General features: G+C 41.3%; 4 protein-coding genes across 5 annotated transcripts in view; 2 read left to right on the top strand and 2 right to left on the bottom strand.

Moving 5' to 3' along the window:
- Positions 1-135: 135 nt before the first annotated feature.
- LOC306840957 (uncharacterized protein) lies at positions 136-2117 on the top strand. The gene has a single exon (XM_079370547.1). The coding sequence runs from the start codon at positions 421-423 to the stop codon at positions 1459-1461; it is 1041 nt and encodes a 346-aa protein (XP_079226673.1). The 5' UTR covers positions 136-420; the 3' UTR covers positions 1462-2117.
- A 130-nt stretch (positions 2118-2247) lies between these two features.
- LOC306840956 (cleavage and polyadenylation specificity factor subunit 3) lies at positions 2248-8384 on the bottom strand. Its single transcript, XM_079370546.1, has 18 exons — positions 8239-8384; positions 8069-8132; positions 7681-7778; positions 7419-7547; positions 7160-7337; positions 6963-7052; positions 6724-6874; positions 6155-6330; positions 5906-6064; positions 5603-5749; positions 5326-5478; positions 5033-5141; positions 4453-4551; positions 4216-4310; positions 4035-4122; positions 3276-3342; positions 3023-3119; positions 2248-2930 (listed from the first exon to the last, which is right to left on the bottom strand). Exons 1-18 carry the CDS (start codon positions 8307-8309, stop codon positions 2829-2831), a joined length of 2073 nt encoding a protein of 690 aa, XP_079226672.1. The 5' UTR covers positions 8310-8384; the 3' UTR covers positions 2248-2828.
- A 239-nt stretch (positions 8385-8623) lies between these two features.
- Positions 8624-12625, top strand: itgb1bp1 (integrin beta 1 binding protein 1). The gene is made up of 7 exons (XM_079370550.1): positions 8624-8730; positions 9688-9793; positions 9910-9988; positions 10163-10293; positions 10448-10540; positions 11299-11448; positions 11539-12625. Exons 2-7 carry the CDS (start codon positions 9722-9724, stop codon positions 11608-11610), a joined length of 597 nt encoding a protein of 198 aa, XP_079226676.1. The 5' UTR covers positions 8624-8730; positions 9688-9721; the 3' UTR covers positions 11611-12625.
- An 812-nt stretch (positions 12626-13437) lies between these two features.
- The window catches only part of asap2a (ArfGAP with SH3 domain, ankyrin repeat and PH domain 2a), a 50692-nt gene continuing 36249 nt past the window's right edge, over positions 13438-27880 (bottom strand). The window contains exons 10-28 of one of the 2 annotated variants that reach the window (XM_079370236.1): positions 27736-27839; positions 27003-27072; positions 26555-26642; positions 25732-25780; positions 25390-25556; positions 23580-23713; positions 22755-22849; positions 21964-22153; positions 21689-21774; positions 21134-21249; positions 20497-20564; positions 20296-20403; positions 19110-19344; positions 18175-18327; positions 17409-17514; positions 16851-16909; positions 16592-16671; positions 15983-16102; positions 13438-14620 (exon numbers count right to left, since the gene is read on the bottom strand). In XM_079370236.1, coding sequence (XP_079226362.1) covers positions 14546-14620; positions 15983-16102; positions 16592-16671; positions 16851-16909; positions 17409-17514; positions 18175-18327; positions 19110-19344; positions 20296-20403; positions 20497-20564; positions 21134-21249; positions 21689-21774; positions 21964-22153; positions 22755-22849; positions 23580-23713; positions 25390-25556; positions 25732-25780; positions 26555-26642; positions 27003-27072; positions 27736-27839 — 2103 coding nt within the window. In that variant the 3' untranslated portion in view covers positions 13438-14545. The remainder of the gene's footprint in view (positions 14621-15982; positions 16103-16591; positions 16672-16850; positions 16910-17408; positions 17515-18174; positions 18328-19109; positions 19345-20295; positions 20404-20496; positions 20565-21133; positions 21250-21688; positions 21775-21963; positions 22154-22754; positions 22850-23579; positions 23714-25389; positions 25557-25731; positions 25781-26554; positions 26643-27002; positions 27073-27735; positions 27840-27880) is intronic. The other variant, XM_079370237.1, reaches the window with a different exon arrangement.

Here is a 27880-nt window from a genome sequence, read left to right as displayed (position 1 = left end):
ACAATTTATTTTGATATAACTTCTGCCACACGTAATAAATTATTAAATGTCTTTAATTACGAAAAAAAAATCACATGTAAATTAAAATAACTAGATGTATGTATTAGTTTTCATGATCTTTTGGATCACAACCGACTGAGTAGAGATTGGTCAAGTTTGGTCCCCTGTCTGTACGTCATTGTTTATAACCTCAAGGCTTGATTTTCAGATTAAGAGCCTATCCGTCTGCGCGTTTCTGTTCTTTGCTGTTGACTTCTGAATTTGTGTGTGTTTCTGATCTGCACTTATGTCTTTGCATTTGTTTGGGGAAGTTTACCTTTGCTTTTTAATGTGCAGCGTTTGACCCCCTACCGGCTACCGTATCTACCGCTAGTGGGCGCTGCACGTGGACTGGACTTCCTTCTCCTTCTGCTTGTAAACATGGCGGAGGTCAGGCTGCGATTTGGTATGAGTGCCTATGTCTTGGGACTAAACATAAACAACCTATACCGCCCGGAAACTTATAAGAAACTCAGTAAAACGTGTATCCGGTCTTGGTCTCTTTGCTCGGGATTTGTGCCTGTAAATCATATAAAGGGCGAGTTGTTTGGTGCTGCAGAGAGAGTGACCGCTGGAGTTTCACAGGACACGAATCCAAGAGCTACAACAGTGTTTGGTAATGTCCATGTTTGTCATCATCGTGCACATAAAACGTCTTCACTTTTTAACCAGACCTCGGCTCAACATCTAGAAGGAAATGTTCCTGCATGTAGAAACACTGTCACGTGTAAGAGGACTTTCAGCACCATCAGGACTGATCCATTAAAGGAGCGTGTTGTTGTGTTGGGTCGGTGGTCGTGTTATAGACGTGCACAGTTTGTGTGTGTCAGAGCATACAGCGGCAACGGAACCGAGCCCCTTTACAAAACCAAAACGGGCTATTATGAAATCCTGGAGGTGACACCTAACGCCACTCAAGTCCAGATCAAAACCGCCTATTACAAGCAGTCCTTCATCTACCACCCGGACAGAAACGCCGGCAGCGACGAAGCCACCGTCCGCTTCTCCGAGATCAGCGAGGCCTACACCGTGTTAGGAAACAAGAGCCTGAGGAAGAAGTACGACCGGGGTCTCCTGAGTCAGTCTGACCTCACTGCGACACGCAGACCCTCCTCCTCCTCCTCTTCCTCCTCCTCCTCCTCCTCCTCCAGCCGGGACTCCTCAGGGAGCGACCAGAAACAGCGCTCCGTGGTGGACAGAGACATCCGAGGAGAAGGAGTCTATGATTTCGACAAGTTTTTTAAGGAGCACTACGGAGAGCAGCTGCAGAGACAGAAAGAAATCAGTTCCCGCAAAGAGGAGCTTCTGAAGAGGAAACACGAATCAATAACGGATAAGAAGCTGAGCAGGGTGACGGAGGTCGGAGTGTGGGTGTTGGTGGCGGTGGCCATGGCTTTAATCGTCAGCTTGAAACGGGGTTAATGTTCTCCCCTGCTGTAAAGATGTTTTATTATCTAAACAAGTTTCACTACGAGTTCTGAGGTGTTTCAAATGACTTTTGTGGGATGTTTTTTTTCATTGTTGCAATTAACTAAAAGAGCCAAACCTGAAATGTAAAATGACATAAAATGATCTTAAAGCGAGCAGAAATTAAAACACAAATCTTCAAATGACTTTTGAAATCAGTCAAGAATCAGGATTGTGAATCAGAGCAGGTACTTTTCAGTAATGATGAGGATACACTTAAGTAACTGAAAGTGTTGAGCAACAACAAGCTCTATCAACATGTAGTTAAGCCCTCTGCTGTGCCATGTCTGCAGTCTTTAAATGTGTCCCACCATCCGGGGAAGAAGTTGATTTACAACTAGGCTGCTCGTACTATGCGTTTTGACTTTTATAAAGTCAGCATCTGTGAGGCAGATGTCTTTTATTTAACATGTCAAGTACATATGTCTACATTTATTGCTATTTATTTAAAATATTTGTAGCAATATGGGAAGTCAGGGATATTAACTATTTTTCATTATGAGAATTGTGGCTGTATGTTCACATTATGTTAAAGAATGTGCCTTTAATGATACCTTCAGTGACACTCACAGATTTTATTGTCAAACATCCTAATAAAAGATTCATGAGCAGTGTGTGTCAGAGCTTTGCTCACTGTTTTAACTTCATTGTCAGTCAAAGCACTTCTTCTGTTTCCATCAAAACATCTCTTCACAACACTACTGACCAAGTCACAAAAGCACTCAGACCCAAAGACGAAATGTTTTGTAAAAGTATTATTCAAACATATGATAACACAAACATTAAGTGCATTTCACATCACAGTTAAACGTTTAACAAACACATTTGTCATATCAGTGCAAATCAGTCACAAACAGGTAAAACAGAAGCTGTCGTGCATCTAGCTATAAATAGTAAACATAACATAATTCAAAGAAAGTGCAGGTATGACAAAACAAACTTTTTTTTTTTTAAGAATCCTTATCTTCACAGCTTTGTTCTTCCTCCTTAATGTTCAGTGAGTTATAAAAAGAAGGCCAACACTTTAAAAGCAAGACATCTTGGACAGTGATTGGCTATTGCGGCCGTCAATTATGCCGACCAGACGGATAAGAGGCAAGAGCCTAAATAATGTTAAAAATATCAAAAGCATCGTCCAAACTGTAGTCAAATGTAGCTGGGATGAGACATCTTCTGTGACTGGTGGGGACGTATGTTGTTTAGTTTTTAGCACACAAATACCTCCAGCTTGATAAACCCCACAGAATTCTTTGCACGTACACCTGTCGCGTCTGAACTCGAGTCACTTTGTTCCTCTCACGTCCGCAGTCCTGACTCAGCCCTCAGATGACCGGGTTTAGTGCGTCATAGAGCCGCTGCACCGCCAGCTCCACCATCTCCCTCAGGGAGTCGTCCTCCGTGCTCTCATCCTCGTAGCACACCGACTATTCACGGGCAAGAAAGTCAGTGAGAAACACTACAAAAACATTCTGCAATGAATAAATTGAGTTCACGTGACATGTTGGAGGCTTCTCACCCTCGTCTCCAAGCAAACAATAACTGTCTTTCCGTCTACTGTCAGAGATATGTTTTGACCGTCACTGAAATCCACAAACTCCTCTCCAAACATGTCCCTAAAGACGAACAGAGAACCGAGATATGTTATAATAACTCAAGATTAATGAGGAACTTTTTATTGCTACTGAAATTTGATATTACGGTATACCTATCATATACTTGTCCACTTATATACAGTTATTAAACAATGTGGTATGAAGTGTGTCACTCACTGCAACATGACTCCTAATCGCGTTTGGAAGACGTCCATGTCCATGATGGCACTCTGGGTCTCCATAACTGTTGGAAAGACACACGTTAACCTTAAAACAAACCAAGGTGAAGCAGGCCAAAAAAAACACACGAGACATTACACCATTATCATTCAGAGGAGGAACAGAAAAGCAGAGATGTCATGGGGTTTTCTGAGACTTTGTGTTAATGCCTAAGTCACCTAATCTGGTGAATTTAAATGTTGACGTGTGGAACCTGAGGGTGAAATATCCTCTTCTAAAGAATGGGACAGTAATTTTGGCCTATAAAAAAGTTTTTTCTGGGACTATATGATTTCTTAATGTTGTTCACATTTGTCTTTTTGGATACACAAATGTCAGATCTACATTTTTGTGATATCGTAATTTGTGTATGAATTCTTTATATTTATCCCTACACAGTTTTTTGTTGTTGTTTTTTTTAGATATCAAAGTGACCAAATTCGGACCAGCCTAAATTAAGAAAAGAAAGAAATCCCCTCCAGCCGTTACTTGCGTTGTTTTCACATAAATAGGAGGAATTGACGGGTAGGAAATCAAAAACGTCGTCCCTCGGGATACAGGGCATGATAAATACAAACACCATGACAATAATGAGACACAAGGCATTGCTCTTATTGTAAGTAGCTGAGTTCAGTGAAGCATGATTTATTTGTTTGATGCTTTTTAAAGGTAAAAACTGAAAACACACAACACAGACGTGATAACCGACAAACTGACCTTTCTGAGCCTTTGGGTTGGACTGGACCTCCAGCACTACAGTAGTGACGGCATCAGCATACATGTCATTCAGAGGGTTCGCTATCCACTAAAACAGGAGACGCAGAGTAAAGACCTAATTGTGAAGAGGTCGCTCGCGCTATCATGAGCACGGCTAATCGAAGTGGCCTCGACCGCTCACCTCCAGCATCACCATGCCGACCTCGTGGATCAGAGTGATGTTTTTAAAGATCTTCAAAGTGTTCTTCTCGGTTTCATCCATCTCTTCCACATCACCTGAGACAAGAGAACAGACCACCACAGTCAGCACGGTGTAGGACGCAAATCAGATTAAAAAGTGTACTTGAAGAATAAAATAAAATGATTGTGCACACGTGTCAAACTGTTTTCCACACAAACATGAGTATGGAGCTCGTACCTGTGAGGTTTCTCAGGTGGCAGACGAGCAGTGAGTAAGGTCCAGTGAACGGGATTGCCTGGGACTGTTTGACAGTGCTCATGGCCAGCTCTGTGTAAGCTGCAAAAACACACATCAGGTCACTTTGGCTTGACTTATTACTTCCTTCCTCCTCTCTTACTTCTATCAGTGTGCAGTCAAACATATACTGCTGTTAATGGTGTCCGAAGGAAATAGTACAAATTACGTCTTCCTCACCCGGAACCGCAGATGAACGGATCTTCTTGAGTTTGACAACAGACTCGCAAGTAGTCCTCAAAGTAGATCCAATTAATATTTAATAAATTGTTCCAACCAGTAGCTAGAATGCCTCTGATAAGGCTAACATGGTATCCTGAGGCACCAATCAATTTCCTTTATGGGCTCACATAAAAGTTTATTCATTTTTCTTCTCCTTAACAGCATCCTTTACAGGAATTATACATTTTAACTGGCTACCACTAGCAACTAGTGTCAGAGTGGAAAAGAAAGCGGATTTCAGCTAAATTACCATGTAATGAAAGCAAAGAAAAAAGGGTATTGGAGCATGTGTGACACTCACTCGAAAGGTCTGAAGGATTGAGGATGTGGTAGTTGAAGTTCTTCTTCACAAGTATGCCTGAAACTCTCTGTCCCTGTGCACACTTCTTATCAGCCAGAGAGCCCATCACCTGAGAGGACGAGAAGTGATCAGGAAACGCACGCAGTCTCTAGACTTGTTTCTCCTATCGTCCTCTAATATGTGCAGTCAGCACAAGTTAGCGTTATGAACCCAGGGAGAGCCCACCGTGCCTTCAGTTCATACACATCTGACGTTACAATATGTTCATAGAAAGGACAAAGTGGTAAGTGAACCTTGGCCAGTTTCTCTCCTCTGAAGTTGAGGGTGACAGCCTCTGTGTTTCGAGGGTTGTGGACTTCGATGTGAACCTGATCGTTGTCTTCGTACTCCCTGATCAGCGCCGCCTTCAGTCGGGCCATCTCATTCTGCTCCCCGTGGACCAGGATCTGGAGGAAGCACACACAGTCGAGTGTGGGAGATTTATAACTGATAAAACTGAAGGGTAGTACAGACAGCTGAATATTAAAAACCTGTATTAATGGCACCGGTGTCATCGTTTGTGTTACGCACCACATGAGGTGGTTTGAGCGCCCTGATGAACTCGCTGGTCTGCTGGTAGTCTGTGTGGGCAGAGAAGGAGATGTAGTCCACGGACATCTTCAGCTGCAGCTTCTGTCCAGACATGGTTGTGATCTCCTCTGGTTCCGACATGATATGCTGTTATTTAAAAAAAAACAAAAAAAAACAAAACACTTCTATAATAGATACTTCTGATTTGAGCTAAAGTAGCCAGAAATGGCTCGACATGAAAAAAAAAAAAAAAACATGTCTTCTTTTAAAATGCACTTCCACAATTTTCCCCTATGCTCTGACCTTGGCCAGTGTGCCCTCCACGCAGTATCCAGCAATGATGACTCCGTTCCTCTTATCGGTGCACCAGCTCTCAAAGAGCTCTCTGGAGAGTCCGCTCTGCATCATACCCGGAGACGCCATCACCACGCTGGGACCGATGTCATCGAAGTGATCCATGCTCTGGAAGGACCCGCAGTCATTTTCAGATATAGCCATCAGCTTTTTTAAAAACCACGGGGCAGATATCTCTCACGCTGTGACACTCCATACCTTCAGGTTGCTGATGTGCTTGAAGACAAACGGGTTGTTGATGTTGATTGCTTTGCGGATCTTGTCGTTCATCGCGTTGACGTAGGTCTGATACACGGCCATGCACTTCTTGGCCAGGGATGAGGCGTAGTAGATGGGGATGTCATGGAGCTCTGGGTGATTCTGCCAGTACTCATCTGCACCAGAATACAACACACGACCTTAAATACACCTCTGATTCATAATAATAACAAACGTTATAACAACTAATGCATTTCTATCACACCTTTCACGCAGAGATGCAGCCAAATGTGCAAGAAAATCAGGATTAGATAGAAGCAAAAAATCAAAATAGTAAATGTAATTACAACAATTAAAAATTACATAAAATAGCAACATAAAAATGGAAACAACAAAAACCAGTAATAGCACGATAGATACAAATGAGAGGATTAGTCTTTAAGTCTAACTGTATTTTCATTGAGTTGCTATATAATTGGGATGAAATTACATTTTGCTTTGTATTTTTTTATCAGGGAGAAATGGCCTAATTCGAGGTGAGGTCCTGTGTGGGACACACGACTTCTTACCCAGGATGAGCAGCAGCTCCTGGGCTCGTCCCAAAGCGAACACAGGGATCAAACAGCGGCCTTCTCTGTTGACGATGTCATGGACGGTGTTACAGAACCGAGCTTCTCGCTCCTCCCTCTTCTCATGGATGTGGGTGCCGTAAGTCGACTCCTGCATGAAACGATAAAGATAATCCGTTTTTCTAATAACCTAAAAAGCCATTCAAAGGAGGAGAAAAGTGAATTATATATTTGCTTACTATGATTAAGATATCAGGTTTGACACTGGGGATCTCAGCTGCCATCAGATGCCTGTCTTCTTGTCGGGAAAAGTCTCCAGTGTACAGCAGCTTAGGAGGAGAAAAACAGAAGTGGTTAGTTTTTGGGGGTTTTTTTTGCATCAAGTGCATTTTCTTAGAAAAAAATGTGATCCATTAACAAAAACAGGTTTTCTTACCTTGACTCCAGCTATCTCTATCATGAACATGGCAGCTCCCAGCACATGACCGGCATGGTAACACCAGAACTTGATCCCAGCGACCTCCTTGACCTCGTGAAAGTTGATGGTCTCGATCTTGTCCATGCTCTCCTCCAGGTCGGTCTCAGTGTACAGCATGTCATCCGCAGAAATGTTGCTGCAGGAAAAATATTCCTTTTAGGAAGAAGAATTCTTATTTTGAAGAATGTCTGATCGTGTTTACTACTCCTGCACCTACCTGACTTTGACGTAGTCTGACAGCAGCCAGCGGTAGATGGCCTTCGTCGCGTGGGTCATGAAGGTCCTACCTTTAAAGCTGGTCTTCTGGAGGAACCAGGGCAGAGCTCCACAGTGATCCAAGTGAAAACTGACAACAACAACAAAAGACATATCGCTATTATTAAGAATATAATCAAAAGAGATCAAGTGGAAGGGCATAACTTTTTAAGGATTTCCAAAACGTCAAATGTAGACCATCCAGGTGAGGAGGACAGACTTACTGACTGATGAGCAGCAGGTCTATTTCTGCTGGATCGATCAAGTCTATGTAAGGAAGAGCATCCATTCCCTCCAAGCCAGGGTGGATACCACAGTCCAGCTGAAATACACAAATGTTTATTTATTCAAAAATATTTACTTACTATCAATACTACTTTTCCAAGAAGTGCCTGGTGCATACATTCAACACAGAACACAAACAAACTTTGTAGAAGATAAATCACATTTTATTATCAAAGCAGACTACACTTATGAACTACATATTATTCTCTTGTAAAAGAAAACATGCAATAAGCATTTCTGCTGTGTAATTTGTAAGTTGAATATGGGCTATTGCTAGGTTTCTTTTAATCTGAATTTTATTTATTTTTTATTTAATATTCTGTTTACCATGATTTTCCTTCCTTTGAACTCCAGGATGATGCATGACCTCCCCACCTCCTGACCAGCACCACTGTTATAACAAGGGAAACACGCATTTCAGCTGATCGTCACATTATTGTCATGCAAAATGTCATATTGACCTTTTTTTTAATTTCATAAACATCAAATGAACTCACAGCGGGCGGATGAGCAGCTGGTCGCTTTCCTCTGCGGGGACAATCACCTCGACTTTGCGTTTTGTAGCCATGTGCGTTACTGAGTTTTGTTGTTAATATAATAAAATGATGCCTCTCATAGCTGTTTGTAAAATGAATGAAAGGGGGCGTGGCTTTCTCGGAGTGTCACACTTCCGGTGTTGCTCCAAAATAGTGTCGTTGACAAAGGTTCCGCAACAGACTAAATTTACACGAATTAAAAAAAAAACATAACATTAAAATGTCACATGGGATAGAATATCCATGAATACATATATAGACTTTTTAATTTCTGTACGTAAAAAAAACTACATTTACTCTGTTCAGGGTTCTGGACTCTGATCCAGCTGTAGTTAGTTCTGGTCGCGACCCCTTTAAGTCCTGATGGGTGTAGGCTGCTAAAGAGTCAAAGTGGAGGTAAACAGAAAGCTACTTTGAGGACAACTAACAGTGAGACGATCACTGTACTTAAAGGTACTTGTGTTGTACTCTTACTCTTTATTACATACATTAGGTTTATTCAAAATAGGCGGCGGAAGTCCACAGTACCAAAATAAAAGTGTTGTGGGATATTTAAGTTGGAATAGTTTATGAGATTTAATTTTTAATTTCAGTTAAATAGTTAAATAGCGGGATCGTTTTCTGCTGGCCATGTCGGTCAGCTAGATAAGCATGACTTTAAATCACATGTAACCTGTTGATCCTGGTGTTTCCTGTTGTTTTATTTTTCGTACGCTGCTTCCACTCTATGAAGACCTTCAATAATTCAGTGCTCTGATATCATGGAGGTAGAAGATGTTGTTACAGCTACAGGTGCTTTTTCCCCCACAAATTACAGCCTCCACAATTGGCAGCATTACAATCAACTATTCTTTTCAGCATTAGGTCATCCTACACACCAAAAAAATAAAGGATATATGGCCAATTGAAAGTGAAAGAAAAACCTTTCTTTCTTCTGTTTGTGCTCAATTTATTTTCATTTTTATTAATGGAAGGAGAACAGGTCTGCAATATATTGTTCTGATATCATAGGTAACATGTTGAGTTTTCATTTTTTGAAGGATTAGTGCCTGACACCATGAATTTCATTAGGACTACTGGAGTTTGTTTAATTCCTGCTAACTACTACTTTTATTTGATCAGTTCTTGTTGTATTTTGGATTAGTTTCTCATGATGGTTGTGTGACTTGTTTGTTCTCAGATACACTCTCAGAGGATATAAGTCATCCTAAATAATAACTTAGTTAACTTACTAATCCACATTGCTATCTAAAGAATTATTAAAGGGTTATTAAGCTTCAAGTTTGTTTTTTTCTTTTAATTCAGACCCCATGCTTTACATTCAGTTGTTCATCATCATCAGTTGAATTGTAGGATGGCCTGTCATGTGTGTGTCTATCAATGTGGTCTGTGATTTCGCTGTGTGTTTAGGCTGGCGGGCTGGATGCAGTCGTCATGGTGAAGGATGTTCCGGAAAGTCAAAAAGCGCCACAGCAGTAGCAGCTCACAAAGCAGTGAGATCAGCACCAAAAGCAAAGTACAACAATACACAAACACACACACACACACACACAGCCACACATGTTGTCACAGAGACACTTTCTAGATGATTAAGTCTAACCAAAAAAATGTCTCGTCACTGACTCTGTGTAGTCGGTGGATTCCAGTTTGGGGGGGCTCTCCAGATCCAGCACCGTCGCCAGCCTTGACACAGACTCCACCAAGAGCTCAGGTCAGAAGCTCGTCTTCTTCTTCACATCTCCCTCCTTTCTTTTTGTCCCTTTTTTATATCTAAGATGGATCTATGATGGAACTTCCAGAGTGATTAAACATTCAGCAACAAATATAAAGTATAAATTAACTATTTTCTGTTCCATCTGATTACTTCGATATATTCCCTCGATAGGTATCAGCACCTCTGAAACATGCGCTGAGTTCCGAGTCAAATATGTTGGAGCCATTGAGAAGTTAAAGTTTGACATGAGCCGATCCCTGCAGGAACCGCTGGACCTCATCAACTACATCGATGCAGCTCAGGTGAGAAAGATAGGGACGAGCTTCAGGTACTAACCATTTCTTTTTCAGGAACTTCAGGCTCACAAAGATTTTCATCACATCTTCCATTTATGATACCAAAGAAAAGAAGATGCTGTAAATATTTGTTTTTGTTCTATTTTTGTTTTTTTCACAGCAAGATGGAAAGCTGCCCTTTGTTCCCAGAGACGAGGAGATGATTCTGGGAGTGTCGAAGTACGGAGTCAAAGTGGCCTCTCTGGACCAGTGTGTGAGTAGAAGTGATGTACTTCAGATAAAACGGTTATTGATTCAACTGCGCAGTGTGGCTGTTTCATCAAAACAGTCAGAAGAGCCCGCTTGTGATTTAAACACCACTTTATATTTTTGACAAAGCTGCTGACTAAGATATTTCAATAGTTTTTCTCTTATTTTCTGCCATCTCATCTGAACTGGTGCAGGCTGAGCAGAATCTGTTGTACAAAACATTTTAACCACATCCATCTTTCTTAACCACAGACATCCTGCAAACAGAGAACGTTACCTATGTGTTATCCAAACAAGAAAAAAACAAACGTATTTTTAACAGAGGATGAAATCATGCAAGTAAACATGTGGTAAACATATAAATATACATGAAATACATAAACTACATGACAAATAATCAAACTAATGGAATATGAAACCAAATTAAAAAAAGAAGTAAATAATAGAAATTACATTAGTGCAGCATTAATAGCCGTCACTTGCTTTTAATATGTAGTTGTGTGAAGTCGTTTCTTGATGTGAGTCCAAGTTTTTTTTATCATGGTCTTAATTTTTTTCTTTTTACAAAAGCCCATTATTGGTGTTCATATTTTGCTCATCACTGTTAAGTGTTTTGAATTGTGTTCATTTATGTAATTTGGGTCTATTTTGCATCTGTTCCTTTCTGAATCACACTGGGCTGCATGTTTGTTTATGGCAGGTGCTTCATGATGAGTCTAAGTAGTCAACAATAAAGTTCTCTGTTTTTGTCCCTCTGTCTAGGACGTGCTGCATCGCCACCCTCTCTACCTGATCGTGCGCATGCTGTGTTACGATGACGGACTGGGTGCTGGGAAGAACCTCCTGGCTTTGAAAACCACCGACTCCGAGCAGGAGGAGTGCAGCATCTGGGTGTACCAGTGCAGCAGCTCAGTGAGTGTGAACGATTTAGAAAATAGAAACAGTTCAAGGCTCTGCCCTCTCCTTTAATGCTCTTTATTTTATGATCATCTCTCTGAACAGGAGCAGGCTCAGTCCATCTGTAAGGTGCTGTCGGCTTCTTTTGATTGTGTTCTGACATCAGAAAAGTCCTGAGGCCAGCGCTGTGGACCCGAACTTACGTTTGTCCGTAGAAAGACGGACAAAACAACCACAAGACCACAATATTTCTTCCCTCAACAATGAGCACAAACAAAATGTGCAATCACTTCCTTTTTTTTTTCCTAGCTTAGTTTTTTCTTTTGGAGAGATTAGCTGCAGGAGAAGTCGTGCTAGTTTTCCACATTACTGAGCAGGGGGAAAAACAGGATCTGAACCTTAACAATATCAATGTCCCTTCATCATCGTTCTCCAGAAACACTGTGAATTTGTCTGAATCATTTCCACAGACAGGAGCAAAACAAAGAAGTGTTCGGAAGAAGTGAAATGGTTACATTAAGGAAATAAGCATTGTAATATGCTTTAAATGATGGTACTGAATATCACATATTTCCACACAGCTGTCTTTTCATCATTCATCAGCAGAAATAAACAAGGTACAGACGCAGTCATGGAAACCTCCAGAGATTTTAGTTTTTACATCCTCATGTGTTTTGTTGTGTTTTAGGTCAAACATTATTGGTACAGTAAGTCACTTTAAACTTGTATTCAAAGGTACGTTATACATAATGCTTATTCTGTATTGAATCATCTGATTGAGCAGTCTTGACTTCATTTGTGGCATTTACTCACCTTTAAGAACAGTTTTTTATTTCTTTCATCGTATGTTTTTATGTCGTACTGAAAGTTTGAAGTGTTTTCTGATAGGTTCATGTTGTAGTGTTTTAATGCATTCAATCCATAAGATTTGCTGAAAGTGAAACCACGTGAATCACGATATATGCCGCTAAGAGATTTCTGAAGAAAATCCTGCTTACAGTCTTAGTACTAACTTGAGTTCATCTTGTAAATAATAACCATGCCTCTTTTGTCCTGTCCTCTTTTTTTTAACATGAAGTGTGTTGTGAATATGTGACAACAGGGAAAATAATGAGTGTGATCTGGTACATTGAAGGAGTGAAATGCTTTTTGATTTGACATTTTACTGAATAAAGTGTCAACTTTCTTTCTTCTAGTCTCTTACTTCATTTCATTTTTTTAATTTGTTCTGAACACGTCAACACGTTTACAGAAAAATACAACTATTCACCAATCCAATCCAACTGATTGTGTTAAATACATATCACTTATATTCCTCCCCACCAGAGGGAGCTCTTGAGTCATCAGATGCTTGCTTTTAAAAGAATCATAACCGTCATTTGTTTTTAGTCATGTAATAAAGCAAAGTAGGTATAAATAGTTGGGTGATAATTCTCCTAATGCTAATAAGAAACGGACAAATGCCTTGTATTGACTCATATGTTATTGTTCCAGTTTTATTTCCCCTCCTTCACAACAGAGTTAATGCAGAGATCCACAGACACGTAATGAGAATGAATTAGTTATTTTCCCAGTTATGTGTGCGAGTGCGTCTGTGTTCTCAGCACACACACACACTCTCTCGTGAAGGTCCAGCCGAGGCCCTCTGTACAGACGCCTGTCACCACAGCACATTAAATCACATGTAATGATCAGGTTAACTCTGCTTCTTAGCTCTTTTTTTTTAAACATTTAAATATCAACAAAACAAAACCAGATATTTACACAAATACATTTTTTTTTTAAATCGTCCTGTTTCCAGTGAGTTCATCTGAAACACAATGAAGAGAGCAGATGAGCTACAACCACTTCTCTTGCCATCATTCACTAATCCAAGGAAGGCTCCAGGTTTCAGGTTAAATGCCTCAATATCAACAGTATGAACACAAAGAGTTGCTCTGCAACCAAAATGAAGTTCATAACATTTATATTTCTTCCAAAACATTTCAGACACTCTTTTTTTCCCCCCCAGACAGTAGCAGAAAGGACCCCAGATAGAGCATGTTGAAGTTAATGAAGGATGTTCTCGGTAGACGCACAGAGTGGAAAAAAAAAACCAACAACTGGCCCATCACAGCCCGAGTGTTCTGGAGGAAGTTTTAAAGAAAAAAGTAACAGAGCTACCTCCAGCTCTTCGTCACATTCTTACTGTACAATAATATTTCATCTCCTCTCTCACTTCATTATTTTTTTTATTCTCAGCTTATTCCGTGCAGACGCCACATGCACACACACACACACACACACAAACACACCCACTCCTCTAATAAGGCGGATGACAGGCGCAGACAGCCTGAGGTGACACACTCGGCATGAAGGTAATTACTCGCTCCAGTCGGCTTCATCCTTTTTCTCTTAAACAGCACAGGAGGAAGAAGTGAAGTGTTGACATTCTGTATAAACCTGTACATTATTTTTGTTCACATTCCTCCCCCTTCTCAAGAGCGGTGTGTATTCCACACACAGAGAGAGAGATCAAAGTGCTCCCTACTTGCAGCTTTTAGCATATATCAGGGTAAACTTAGCACCATTAGGAAAGCCTCCACACAGGACGCCTATTTTACACTTTAAACAGTGGCACCTAAAAGCAGGTAGGTATTTAAGATCGCTCATGCACAGAGGTGGCTGTTGGCATGTTGACTATGTTCACATTTACAGTTGTTATTAAGTTAAATACACTGCTGAGCAGGAAAACAGTCAAAATGAATACTAAAACCTTCATCATGTCACATGTTGTAACGAGGATTAAGACAAAGAAAGTGCATTAATTGCGAGAGGTCTTCTACAATCATGTGTTTTTTTTAATCTTACAGTCTTTGTCACAAACACTAAAACAAGCATTAAACCACATACAGTCCCTGTAACCATTGACCCCAGGACTTCAGTTGCCACCAACTATTAACACCCATAATAGTTGGTGACGCTGCAGCAGAGTATCTCGAACACGCGTTGCTGAAGATGCCAGTGAGGATGATGATGGATTACACACTGGGGGACGTGTTGCTGGCAGTCGCGGACAGAGACAAGGAGGAGGAGAGAGAGAGGGGGGGGGGGGGGATTTTATCTGAACCATTCAGTCAGCGATGAAGTGAACAAAAGTGACGGGAAACGCTCCTCGCCTCATTGGATCGCCTTCGATGTGGCCCAGCTGTGAGAGAGGGAACACATGTTTTAAAAAAAAAAAAAAAAAAAAAAAACTGAAAAACTGACTGCGACAGCACAAACACCACAGGAAACTAAAACTTTGCTCAAACAAACAGATTTTCTGATTAATCACGACTGAAAGATTCAATGTGGATTCTTAAAATCTCAGATTCATTTGCTGTGAATAAGTTTGTTTACATTTGCGGTTAATGATAATGAAAAATTGTCTAAATAGTAGAAACAATAACAACTTATAGGTCGACCACAGTTAATTATTCCAAAAGTTATGCTTACTTAATTTTTAAACAAAAATGTAAAACTGATATGTAAAGGTGCAACATTTAATCAGAGAACTGTTTGGATTTTTTAAATACCTTTCAACCAGACTTAAATGTGAACTTTGTGAATCTAAATTGAATCAGAAGAGCGTCTCTGCCAAACACAACCTAACGAAGCACATGAAGACTATGAGGAGCTAAATCACAGTTAATATCTGGATAATAACTAAGATTGTATTCCACGTCGTTAAATTACCTGAGCTGATTAAGAAGATAGAATTTTATTAGTCCGTTTCAGTCTTTCTAAAGGTCATCTACACCTGAAAATAAAGAGCTAAGACATGTTGGGTTCAACGCTGTTTAAGAAAGACACAGAAGAAATAAACGTTGTCTCAAGTGGAACCACTGCAGGGATACACACTGCACAGAATGTGTTTGTAATATTTTTATATTCAAAGGTTACACATGAAAAATTAAAGCTGGACACGTAAGAGGCCAGTTTTTTTTTGCTCAAACATCCTTTTCACTTTAAGCAAGGGCACCACGGAGACAGTCACTCCAGCCGACTTCATCCCTTCTTCACTTTGCCTCCTCCCTTTGTTTTTATTTCGATAATTTTAGTCACACAGACATGATAAGATTCTGACTAAAGGACACAGAGGAAGGATGACAGGACCTCGGGGGACTTCAGGGTCCGCACTGAGTCCACGCAGGGTCACAAAAACAGCCACTGACTAAATATGGTGGTATCTGCAGAGGTGGCCTCGCAAGAAAACAAGCTGCAGCTGGTCGAGGTTCACACAAGGGGCTCCACAGAGGAGGAGGAGGAGGAGGAGGAGGAGGAGGAGGAGGAAGCAGCAGCAGCAGGCGGAAAAAGAGGAGGAGGGGGAATATCGGCCGGAGTGAGATCATGGCTTTCTGCTTTGGCCACCATGGTTACCTAGAGCTCTGACATCAACTCTGGGAATATGGGACACAAGGGGGACTGAGTGGGCTTTGTTGGAGAATTCATGCGAGTATCTGACTGAAGAAAAAAAAAATAAAAAACGCACTTCAAAAACAGACTGTGTGTTGTGACAGATACTGACCCACCACTCCTGGTCCTCCTCTCCGTCCACCACAATCACCTCGCCCTCGGAGAAGGTCAGCTCGTCCGGGTTGTCGGCGACGCAGTTGTAAATGGCTTTGACTCGCTTCGGCCTCTGCTTCTGAGAGACATGAGACACACAGGTCTAATCAACTCCGTGCTCTAACGACAGAACATCAAGTGTGTGACTGATGACATACTTTGAAAAACACGGACTGGTGATAATGTGTGCTGGTGCAGCAGCAGACTCACAAAAGGTCAGAGAACGGAAACAAGGATTTCACACACTCGCTGACAGGAAGGATGAAGATTAATCACTTTATTTAAACTTAAAACCCTTTTTTAAAAGAGCTAATATTGCTGCTTCAAAAAGTTGGGGGAAAGTTCGTATTCCTGCGAGAGTACAGGATGGAAGTTGAGAGCACGAGTAGATCCTGGAAACGCTGAGCCAACAGGTCGAGATGCAGTGTAAAGAAGTGATTTTCTCACTACAAACAGAATAAACCACGACCTGAGAAATCAGCAGCATGTTACAGTGCAGCTAAATGAATGAATTAGCACTTTGCAATCACCAACGTGTGAATAATCAGAGGAAGAGAAGGGGACTCACTGGGTAGGCTTTCCTTGGCATGGGGGCCGGAGCCTGAGACTGACCTATGGAGTTCTGGGGGCAACCTGGCACTTCCTTAGCTGAAACAGGAAGGGGACATTATATCACATAATGACAACACAACTTTCCAGAAGTAACAGGAGCGGTGAGATAGTTAAAGAATTTCCAGATTAGTGTGTCCGTACAGTTGACACACACACACATACACACGCACAGATTAGGTGAACTGACATTTGACGTGTCCCATCCGTTTACTCACTTGGTCTCTCGATTGATTGCGTTCGAGTGAGAGGTCCTCTGTTGAAGCTTTTATCGTTGCTGAAAAGGAAAAACACAAAAAACTCCTCTCAGTCATACAAAGACCAGAATCTAACAGAACTGTGCAAACTCTCAGCAGCTCTGTTTATAGTTTTATTACAGCACCAGCAGCCCGTTGGGAGAGAAAACTGACTAAAAGGTGACTGTGGAGAAGAGTTTCCCTCGTCTGGTTCGATGCAGAGCTTCAGCCGGGAAGCTAATGAAATGACTACGCAACAACCAAATAGACTCATTTATCTTTAAAAGAGCACGTTAAAAAAGCAGCAAGATACAAAGCTCCGCGGCAGTGAGCGAGGTCCCTGTGTGTGTGTGTGTGTGTGTGTGTGTGTGTGTGTGTGTGTGTGTGTGTGTGTGTGTGTGTGTGTATGTATTGAATTATATGAATCTATTGTTTTCCTGTGTAGCTAATGAGGCTGCAAACCCACCACTGAAAAAGGACTGCAGACTTTTACTTTGTTTACATAGAATTTGCTGTTGCATTGATTGCTGTAGTTCTTACCCTGCAGGAGATTTAGGCGGCGCCACTCTGGAGCCCATCGGCCCCTGGCTGGACTTGGACTGGATACTCAATGACTCCATCTTGGCCACAGCAGCAGGACCAAGACCTGGGACACAGTAACACAACTGGATTACAAATTGAAAACAACACCGGACTTGTGTCTTAAAAAATTCCCAGGGTTTGATTCTACTGATTGCACTCTAAACAACAACATCCTCTGAAGCAGAAACAAAAGAAGGGCTATTTTTAAATTAAAAACCTCCATCATGATGGCTCCGGCTTATGGGCCTTTGAAACAAACTCCTGTGCTTTTTTGGTAACAAGACGAACCAAGAGAGGGGCTAGCAGTACTTAAAAAGGTAAAAACATTTGAGGAGGAAGAGAAAGACGAAGGAATTTATAGAGATCCATTAATATCAAGTTTTTTTAAAAATGCTCTTAGATCCAGGGGAAACAGAGAAATAGGCCTTCCTCCTGGACAGTCAGGGGAGGCTGTGGTGACAGGGGAAAAGACTTCTTCAGAACCAGGGCTAAATGGAGTCCAGAACCGGGTTCATGAAAAAGCACACAGTGGAGGACTTTACCATAGTCTCAGATAAGCAAGTTTTACTGAAGGTTTGGTGTGAAGCAAGGGGAGAGGAGAGAGAGTACTCAGGGATTAGCGAGTTTTAGACTAAATATACGATATAATGTAAAAGGTTACACATAAACTCGGCTCACATTTTAGTAAGTTATAGTTAAGGAATGGGTGGAGTAGGGTCCATACCTCCTGTTGAAGTGAGTCTCAGAGGGGGGACAGGAGGGTGCATGTTGGGGGGGTCTGAGGACGACCTCTGTCGGCCGCCCAGATCTAAAGTACTGGGCTTCCAGCTGCTGGGTGCTGACGACTGAATGATCCCACCCAGACCGGATAACTGGGCTGAGAAAGAGGAAGAAGAAGACAGTAGAGGTGAGCTGCACTTTGCTTCATCCAGAGTCCACTTTAAATTAGAAGCACTCTTCGTTTGAGTGGGACTGAAAGGGACAGTTAATTAGGAGAATGGAGGAATTTGCAGAATGTCAGGATTGGGGGGCTGCGGTGAGACAAAGTGCCCCCCCCCACCCCCCCACCTGCTGGCAGCACTCCAGACGAACACTTATGTTACTGAAGAGCGACTGTGGGAGACGTGTCGCGTGTCAGTGGGCCTGATGAAGAATCTTAGCAGCACATAAACTTCATTTAAGGAGCTTACAGTATAGATGACCTAATATTTAATATTCACAGCACTAAAGACAACCAGATTACATTGAATTCACATCGTAAAGAGATTAAACTACTTTCTAGAAAAGCTGCTCCTCCAGCTGTCTTCAATGTGACTTCTCGGCTCTGGTACCCAGAGACATCTGTGGTGTTGAAACAGGTCAAGAAGTCACAAAGAGCAGTGTAGTAATTAACACAAAGCCCTTGGAAACCACTGAAACAGGGCTAAATCCTCAGGCATATCTTATAAATATCACTTCCCAGTGGTACTTACAGAGGTCAGAGACGTTTTGAGAGGTTATCAGGTTAAGCAGGATTATGATGAACATACACTATTTCTCATTGTTTCATCTGAAGAAGCTTTACTACTTGATGATAAATACGTTTTTGATTTACTCTTTTTTTTTCTTGATAAAAGCAACTATCCACTTTTGTCTCCATTTTCAAATTCAAGTGTTTACCCAGGTTCCTTGGGGGCAGGGGTGGAGCGGAGGTAGTGGCGGGCTGAGGCGGGTTGGAGTTGAGGATGGTGCCGTAGGTCTCGTTGTTGACCAGGTTGGGTATATATGTGCGCTGCTTGTCCTTGGTGAGGCCGACAGAGTCCCGGCCTGCAGAGCCCAGAGCGGCCTGGAGGTGGGAGTTGGTGCTTGGCGTGTAACAGCTGACAGGACGCTCGTCTCTGCGGTGAGGGCTGGGCTGTAGGGGACGATAACAGGGTACAGTGTTTGTTGGGTAACTTCATGTGAACTGTTCAGTTTACTGTATGTTTAGTATGTGATGCATATCAATGTTTTGAGTCTTATTCCTTACTGGCTTTGTTTTATTCATACGGTTTCTTTTAAATGTATTTTTTTTAAGTTAAATCTTGTAGAACACATTTGTACTTGAAAATAAACAATAGATGTGCATAGTTTAAACTGATTTGTATTTATTTATTTTTCCTTTTTTTAATTTTCCTATTTGTTTCTATCAGATGATGTGTCACCTGACAAAGACCATTTCATGAAAAGTTGTCATTATTAACTTCTTGGGTTCATGTTTTCATTTTTAATTGTGTAAAAAATGATCCCTCTTAAATCATCTAATAAATCCCCTGTTAAAACATGATGGCCATATCTCAGACAACCATTTTAAAAAAGTTGCCTATTGCAGCTCTTTCTGGTCAGAGGCAATACTCCAGGTCATATCAAACCACACATGCTGACTAAAATAAACACAGGATAACAATAAAAGCTCAGTGTGGTTTTTAACATTAAGGAGGAGTCTCTCAGGCTCCAAATCAGAGGTTTTAGTAAAGTACTTTTCATCCAGACGCCAAATGTTTTTCATATGACAAAAAAGCAGGCAGGTAAAAGGTAAAAATACAGCTTAAAGAAATGTTTCACACAAGTTCAGTCATTTCAGAGAGAAACCAAAGTTGCTATGTGAAGCAGAAGGATTAGTTTATATTCCAAGCAGATTCAAGAGGAATAATATAAAGCTTTTATAATGGGAGGATAACTGTCTCTCTATAAGTACCAAATCAAAGGTTGCTTCAAGTGATTTTTTTTTCTTTCTTTCGCTTCAACATTTTTCCTTGTCGTTTGTTCAATTATTCCTTCTTTTTGACGAGCTGTTTAGCTCTGTGCAGACAGAAGCCTCTTTCACCTTCTCATCCAGATCTTCATCACTTTCATCCAAGTCTTCGTGCTGCAGGCACCACTCATATTCAACGTGGACGTGGGCGTTGAATTTCCCTGCCAGTGCTTGGTTCAACTGCAGACACAAACGAATACACACTCATAACAAACATGAATGACTGACGGCCATTACAACCAGGAAGTTATAGACTAAACATCGTGTCCTCACCAGCTCCTCGCACTGCAGGTGTTTAAGCCTCCGAGCGATATCTAGCGGTGTCTCCCCGGCCTCATTAGCTGGAGGAGAACACAACACAAACATATAATCACTGTTGGATCCACATGAGCACAAACACACAGCCCATTTTCTTTCCACCCACTTCAGTGTGACATGAGAAATGTGTAATTAGAGCCTTTCCCACAGTGAACAACTCTCTAGTTTCCCTCTGTCCTCCTCCTAACTGGATCCATTATCTGCCTGTTGTGTTGTCAGAGCGGAGCGGAAAGATTTGTGTTGTGAGAAAGAGTTGCCATGGTCTGCTGGCACAGCATCCACCTCTGGGAACCAAATCTGGAAGGCTTGATCCAAAGTGTGTGTGTGTGTGTGTGTGTGTATGTGTGAGAGAGAGAGACAGTTTTTGTTTATGTGGGAGATGGTGGTGGAAGAATTATGCAGAGCATTTACATAGTGTAATCAAAACTACAACGAACGTCTTTAATATCTGATTGAAATGATTCTATATGGGGCTTGATTTGAGATTAAGTTGAGTGCTTTTGAAAGGATAATGAAGATAGAGAAAAAGAAAGAAAAAAACAAAGAGATGGACATGGAACACGCCATCCTTGCAGCTACTTCATATTCTTACCGATCTCTATGGACGCCTTCCCCCTCAGCAGCAGTTTCAGACACTCACTGTTGTCTGTCAGGCAGCAGTAGTGCAGAGCTGTGCTACCTTTGACCGTCTGCTTATCCAGATTCAAGCTGCCAGAAAACAAAGAGGGAGTCAACTTTTCCCAGAAACTGGAGGAAAAAAATGAAACATGTGTTTCTCATGTCTCTCACCAACTCCCCTCTGAAGATCTCCCAACCAAAGACAAAAAAAGAGTACAAGAGAGTCTATCTATATTACAGTGTTGAAATTTAAGCAATATTTTCATTATGCATTCGAAAACTAAAGGAGAAAAATATACAATTAATTATATGAAGAAAAGGCTGTAAAAGTAGGAAGAACAAATCTGTGTAAATAATCAAGAAGGTCTCATAAAATATCTTTAATGGGGGAGGTGAGGAGATATGATCTGTAGTTGTGATGTTGTATGGTCTAATAAGTGTTTTATGGTGTTAAATATTCTCTTCTCCGTCATACTGCATTGGGTAAGTGACGGCTAACTTGGATGATGAATCCTCTGCTTGTTTTTACCTGTTCTGAGTGAGGAAGTCGACGATGTGCAGAGACGTTCGATCCACCAGTCTGACTGCCAGATGAAGAGCCGTCTCTCCTTGCTCCTGTGAGACAGTCAAGAATCGTCTGCATTACATCAGATCGAGTACTATTAAATAATACAAGACGCAGGACAAAGGACGGAACGGATTATTATGAGTAAAAAGTCAAACGGCAGGAGGAATAAACACTGGTATGAAGTTCCAAAGTCGTGCTGAAGGAAAGACGTGGAGTTAAATATTTTGTGTACTGACATGTCCGTTAGCCAGAGGTATGGGCTCCATGAGGTCCACTCCCTCAGCGTAGACCTGGATGAGCGAGAAGATGTCTCGGGCTTTAACAGCGTCACACAACGTGTGGAGCCGTGACGTCCCGTCAGGACACTTCTTCCTGGCGAAACGTTTCTCGGTGTATTTGGCCGTGATGAAGTCTTTCCTTGCCTGCCTGGTGGAAGATGTGAAGAGGAAGATGCTCAGTCATTGCTGGTTAGTCTCTTTTCAGATGTTCGGCTTTATAAATGCTACCAGTTAGTGTGAAGAATCTCTCCCTGTACATGCGATATGAGAGAAAGTAGAACTCTCCAGCACAAAGAGGAACATCTGCACAAATCAAAAACTAAACTTTGATAGATTTTAAAAATGTACACTGTGCACATGCTGAGCTCATCGCCTTGATGAATTTGAGCTTGTGTGTTTGTATTTTCTCTTGTCTTTGCATTTTGAAAACATAAAAATACTGTATATGAAAAAAAAAAAGAACATTTTGCTAGTGCTCTGAAACAACTCTGAACCGTTTTGCAAAGAATAGTATTGATCAATGAGTACATTTCTATATCGATAGACCTAAAATATTAGGCTTCAAATATAAAATAAATATGTGAACATATCGTCAAAGATTTTCTGGGTTTTTAAACATTATTGATTCAGGATAATTATATGATTCTTTATAAGTTGATCCGATTAAGGATTTGCTAACGTCACAGTGAGAGGCGAGTTCGAGTCGAGGGAAAGAGGTATGAAGGAGATAAGTGAAACGGCTGACTTACATGTCACTGGCTGGGTTGGGTTTCACCACGTTCTCAGCGTTTAAACAAGCCTCCATGATTTCATTAAAGCCTGCATTCCCCACATTCTTGGCCAGCTGTGAAGCACACACACACACACACACACACACACACACACACACACACACACACACACACACACACACACACACACACACACACACACACACACACACACACACACACACACACACACACACACACACACACACACACACACACACACACACACACACACACACAGAGGGCACACATTAAGATTCAATAGTATTATACCATGCACCACATGCATAAATTTAAAAATCATCACTTGACACCTCGTCACCTAGGATGCGGTACAGACCCGAAACTGTGCGTGTGTGTGTGTGTGTGTGTGTGTGTGTGTGTGTGTGTGTGTGTGTGTGTGTGTGTGTGTGTTTGTGTATGTAGGTGTATGTGTGTGTAGCTTTATAAAATGCAAAAGGCCTGTCTGATTGTGGCCAACACAAGTGGCGTCTCAACGCAGAGATTGGATGCATTTTATCCCGATCGACCCACAGGCAGTAAATCACTACACCAAACAGTGATTAGAAAAGCCCATAAAAATCTGAGCTATTCACAGGCCTTGGATGATGCTACACTTGATTTGCACTCCTACTCTCTCTATCGACTCCTACCCCTCCTCTATTCAAATCTAATCCTGCCCAAATCTCCCCCCCGTCTGATTTCGTATCGGAAATCAAAACAATGAAATAACTCAAACTGTAACCAAAAAAGGAGACAGGAGGTTTTCAAACAACAAGACCACTGAGGAGGAAGCTGGTTTACCAAGAGCTCTGAGGTGCTGAGGACGTCAAGCGTGAGGGACTGGATCCTGGAGTAGTGGACTCCCAGCTCCCTGTGGATCCCTGAACATTCGATACAGGTGAGGATGCCGAGGTTGGTCGACAGCCACGTCGGGTCTGACAAAGAGAAAAAGGGAAGTGAAGAGAACAGGAGGGAAAAGATGAGGAGGGGCATGGGGAATAATGCATACTGGTGACATGCTATCCGTGGACAAAAAGCACTAAAAGTGATTTGTGCAGCACAGGGACTCACTTTGATGTGTTCTTGTATGTGTGGTCTCTACAAATGTAAGAGATGCCTGGAGGACTTTTTACCATCCACTTACACACAGCATCAGAGGAAAGTGACAGAGCTGAACTGTAACCAAGTCTGACCTAGATACTCAGTGTACATACTGTAAGTGTATGTTATGTACAGTATGGTGGTATGTCTGCAGGGTAGAACTCATGGGATTGAAGTTAATATGTGGGGGATTGCATGTTGGGGAAAAAAAAGGATTTTTAGAGTCATGTCAGAATTCTGAAACAAATTTAGAGGATACTTTTTTTCCCCCCATTCGGAGATGAGAACATCCCGAGACCATAGCAGTGGTTCTGCATGCTTCAGCTCATAAGTATTCATCGACATCACCGCCAACACTCTTCAAAAGCATTCCACATATTTTTACTGATTTCATCACTTGAAAACAGTAAAAACAAAATGCAGAAAAGAAATTCAGTTAACTTACTCCAGAATCTTGGAACAGGGTTTTAATTGTGGCGTACATGTTGTCGAGATTATCTTTTGACACAGTCAGGAAGCACAGACGTGGGTTAAAGGATCAATCGTCGTTCTGGAATTCCTGAAAGTTGTCATAATTTACTTTGACCTCAAAGTATTGTGTAATCAGGGTTAGATCCTGACTTGTCTTGATATTGTCTTGTGTGATTTTAAATTTGCAATAAATGTGCACAGCACCATCTTTAATTTTGGGAATGCAAATATTTCAGCAGCTGCTGTGTGATGGTTACAAGTGTTGGTTTAACTCTAAAGGACAGATTCTGGGCTCAGGTCGCCTGGTGGTTATGTTGCATGTACAGAGGCTTTAGTCCTCGCCGCAACACCAGTGGGTTTGCATCCAACCTCTGCCCTTTCCTGCATGTCATCCCTCTCCTCCCAACAATTCCTGTCTCTCTTTAACTGTCCTATGCAGTAAGGACAGATTCATACATAAAGAGAACCTGCTCTTACATTTTTCGCAAAATCTGAGAGAACATACAGTGAGAGTGGCAAAACTTTAAAAGACATAATGTTCATACACGAACAAAGAATCTCAGAGTAATGCAGAATAAATACATTAAATCCAGGGATCTCTATTCTTAACATAGTATGCATGATGTAAATTTAACATCATTTTGAGTTTCTACTTGCTTCTGAAAAAACGATTTTCTGTCTGTAGTAAAAATCCAAAAGCAAATGTAGCTGTTATGAGAAAACAATGTGGATATGTTTTTTTTTTGTTAAAAAAAACAAAACGTACTGGTCATCTCTTTTCTGTCCGTTAGTCCTCTTTTCTCTACAGTCCTCTTGTAATGGTTCATAATCATCTTAATGGAAGTGGAGCATTATGCAAATTAGAAACGACATCAAGAAGTGAGTTGTTCTTTGCGTGAAAAGGTCGGCAACAAAGAAAACATCCCCACCAGCTACAACAGGTTAAAACTCTAAAATTGATCCTTATCCTCAGCAACAGACATTGTGATCACATTGTGTGTGGTGAATAATATATGAGGCGTCCATCTTTGCCACTCACTGGGCGCTCCGCAGTCACAGCACACGTCGTTTCCTGTCATTCTCTTTACTTCTCCCAGGATCGCCTTCGTCAGCTCCTGCACAATGTTATTCTCGCCGACGTGATGGTCCCCTTTAAAGGCCTGATTCAACGCCTCTTCCTTACTGTTCTGCAGCACCGAGATCCAGCTGGAGCAGAGCAGAAAGGATGGAAATGAAATATAATGACAAAGGGGTGGAAAGACAGGGGCCACACTTGTAACCCTGGATGTGAGGCAGGAAGTGTGTAGAAAGTAGCGAACAGGAAGTGTTTCTGCACAAGATTGGACACTCGCACATGGAAAGGAAAGGAACGGGAACTTACATCTGACAGTCCTGGTCGTCCTCGGCCTGAAAGTGATACGTTCTGTCATCTGAAGGGAAAAAGTGCATGATTGAATGACAACAGAAAAGAGGTTCCCCAACAGAAGACATTTAACTATTCTACCCATAATATGAGGCTGCACCCCTTTAGATGTAACTCACTCACTTAAAACCAGAAGGACTGAAGACTATTTTAACTCACTCTGTACAAAGCCATTTTAACTATGTTGTGTTTCCAGTGGCAGCACTCTAGAAGAAAAGGCCCGAGTCTCAAGGGTTTAAGTGCTTTATAAAAAGCCTCAAATGCCTTTACAAACACGTCTTTAGCCTGTAATGAATAATTTATTAATGGTTTCAAAAAAGACATTATCACATGTGAACATCTTTAAAAGTGTTGGCACTTAATTTCTTAGAAGAACTTTTTACAAAATGTGACTTCTCACAGACTGAAAAAGCAATGAGACACATAATGTGTGAATCAGACCATCAGGAGTTATTTTATTGAGATTCTGTTTTTTTAAAAATTGAGAATGTAAACTAAATGATGGTTTGCTTTGTGCGAGGATCGATACTTCAAAACATTAAAGAGAAGAGAAAGTCATTGGAAATGCCTCTGCTGCTGAATAAATCTCATCCTGCTGTGTGGTGGATGACTGGAGACAATTAAAACGATGCATTCGAGTGCAACATCTGCAGATTGGTAACTTAGAAAAAGGGCGAAGAACAAGTTGGCTAGAAGGGAGCAGGAACAAAAAGAAAAGCAAAGGAATACAGTTAATTATTGAGGAGTTCAGTGGAAGACAAAGAGAGAGGGTATAACTTACGGGATATGAGGTCAAAGCTTCTCTTCTCGTCGGGGTTGTGTTTCACCTGGCAGGTGAGCAGGTTGAGTTTAGCTGGTGGTCGATTAGCCTTCCAGAGAGAGAGAGAGAGAGAGAGGAATAATAAGAGTGAGAGTGTTTAACTTTATCTGACTGCTCCTGCTGGAGCCAAATCAAACTTCTGATAAGCTGCAGTATGTGGGATGGGAGGAGTTTAATATTTTTTTTGTTATAGGAACGATACTATTCAATTTTAAAAGCAACAAGGTGAGAGATAAGTCCAGTGTGAACTCTGCTGCTGTTCGTTCATATGTATGGTAATTAGACAGCCAGGACGCTGTTCATATATTATGTGCATGAAGTTAAATTGGCCTACATGTGTTTTCATGCGTTTCAGTTTTCGCAGAGCTTTAAAAGAAAAGAGAGAGACAAAGCATGGCTGGTAACTGACTGTGCCGTGTGAGATGGTGAGGTATCCGTTCTTCGCGGTGCACTTCCTCTTCTGCCACACTTTCCTCAACCTGAGCGGACAGAAGACAGTGTTACTATGTCACATACACACACTGCTGATAAAATATGAATATGTACACATGTTGAAGTGAAGAACGCATGCATCAGTAATGTCAGGCTGAGAAATGTATACGCATATCTACATCCTTAAAAACATGAATATTTCATGAAAGAGCAGAATCGAGATGTAGGTAGTGTTTTCTCAGTTGCATGACATTGTACAGAATAAACTTTAAACATGAGTAAAAACAGGAGGTTCAACAATGTTTTCTTTTGATTATGAAATCACATGTTTAAAATCTATTAATTATAGGACAAAAACTCAGAACATCACTATTAGTGAGCAGCTAAAGGGACAGTTCTTTATTAAAGTGAGGTTATATGAAGTACTTGTCAACAAAGTGGCTTGCTGACAGCTAAGTAGTGTGGTAGTGTGCTGAAAGATTTCTAAAAATAGCACACTTACATCCTTCTTGGGTTTTTTAAGGTTTGGAAGTTTGTCTTATGATCAGCTAAATGAGGTTTGAATGACCTTGTCTACATAGCCGTATAGCCAAGCCTTTATGATGGCACTCTCACCAGTGTCTCACTGAAGGGGCCAAACACTATTGACATGTACCCCAGACAAGCCCACTTCAAGAATCCAAACTATGCCTTTAAAGTCAAAGGCTCACCCGTCACTCTTCTTGTACAGGTAGCCGCTGCGCTCTGTGCCGTGCTCCTTGTTACCCTGTGGTTGGTGCAGACTATAGGTGGTGCTCTGCCGCACCTGTGATTCCTGAGGAAAATATACACAAAGAGAAAGATATGAGAAATCAG

This window comes from Symphodus melops (genome assembly GCF_947650265.1).
Source record: "Symphodus melops genome assembly, chromosome: 19".
NCBI classification, from domain to species: domain Eukaryota; kingdom Metazoa; phylum Chordata; class Actinopteri; order Labriformes; family Labridae; genus Symphodus; species Symphodus melops.
The sequence above is the reverse complement of the archived record's forward strand: the minus strand, read 5'-3'. Positions and strand labels throughout refer to the sequence as shown.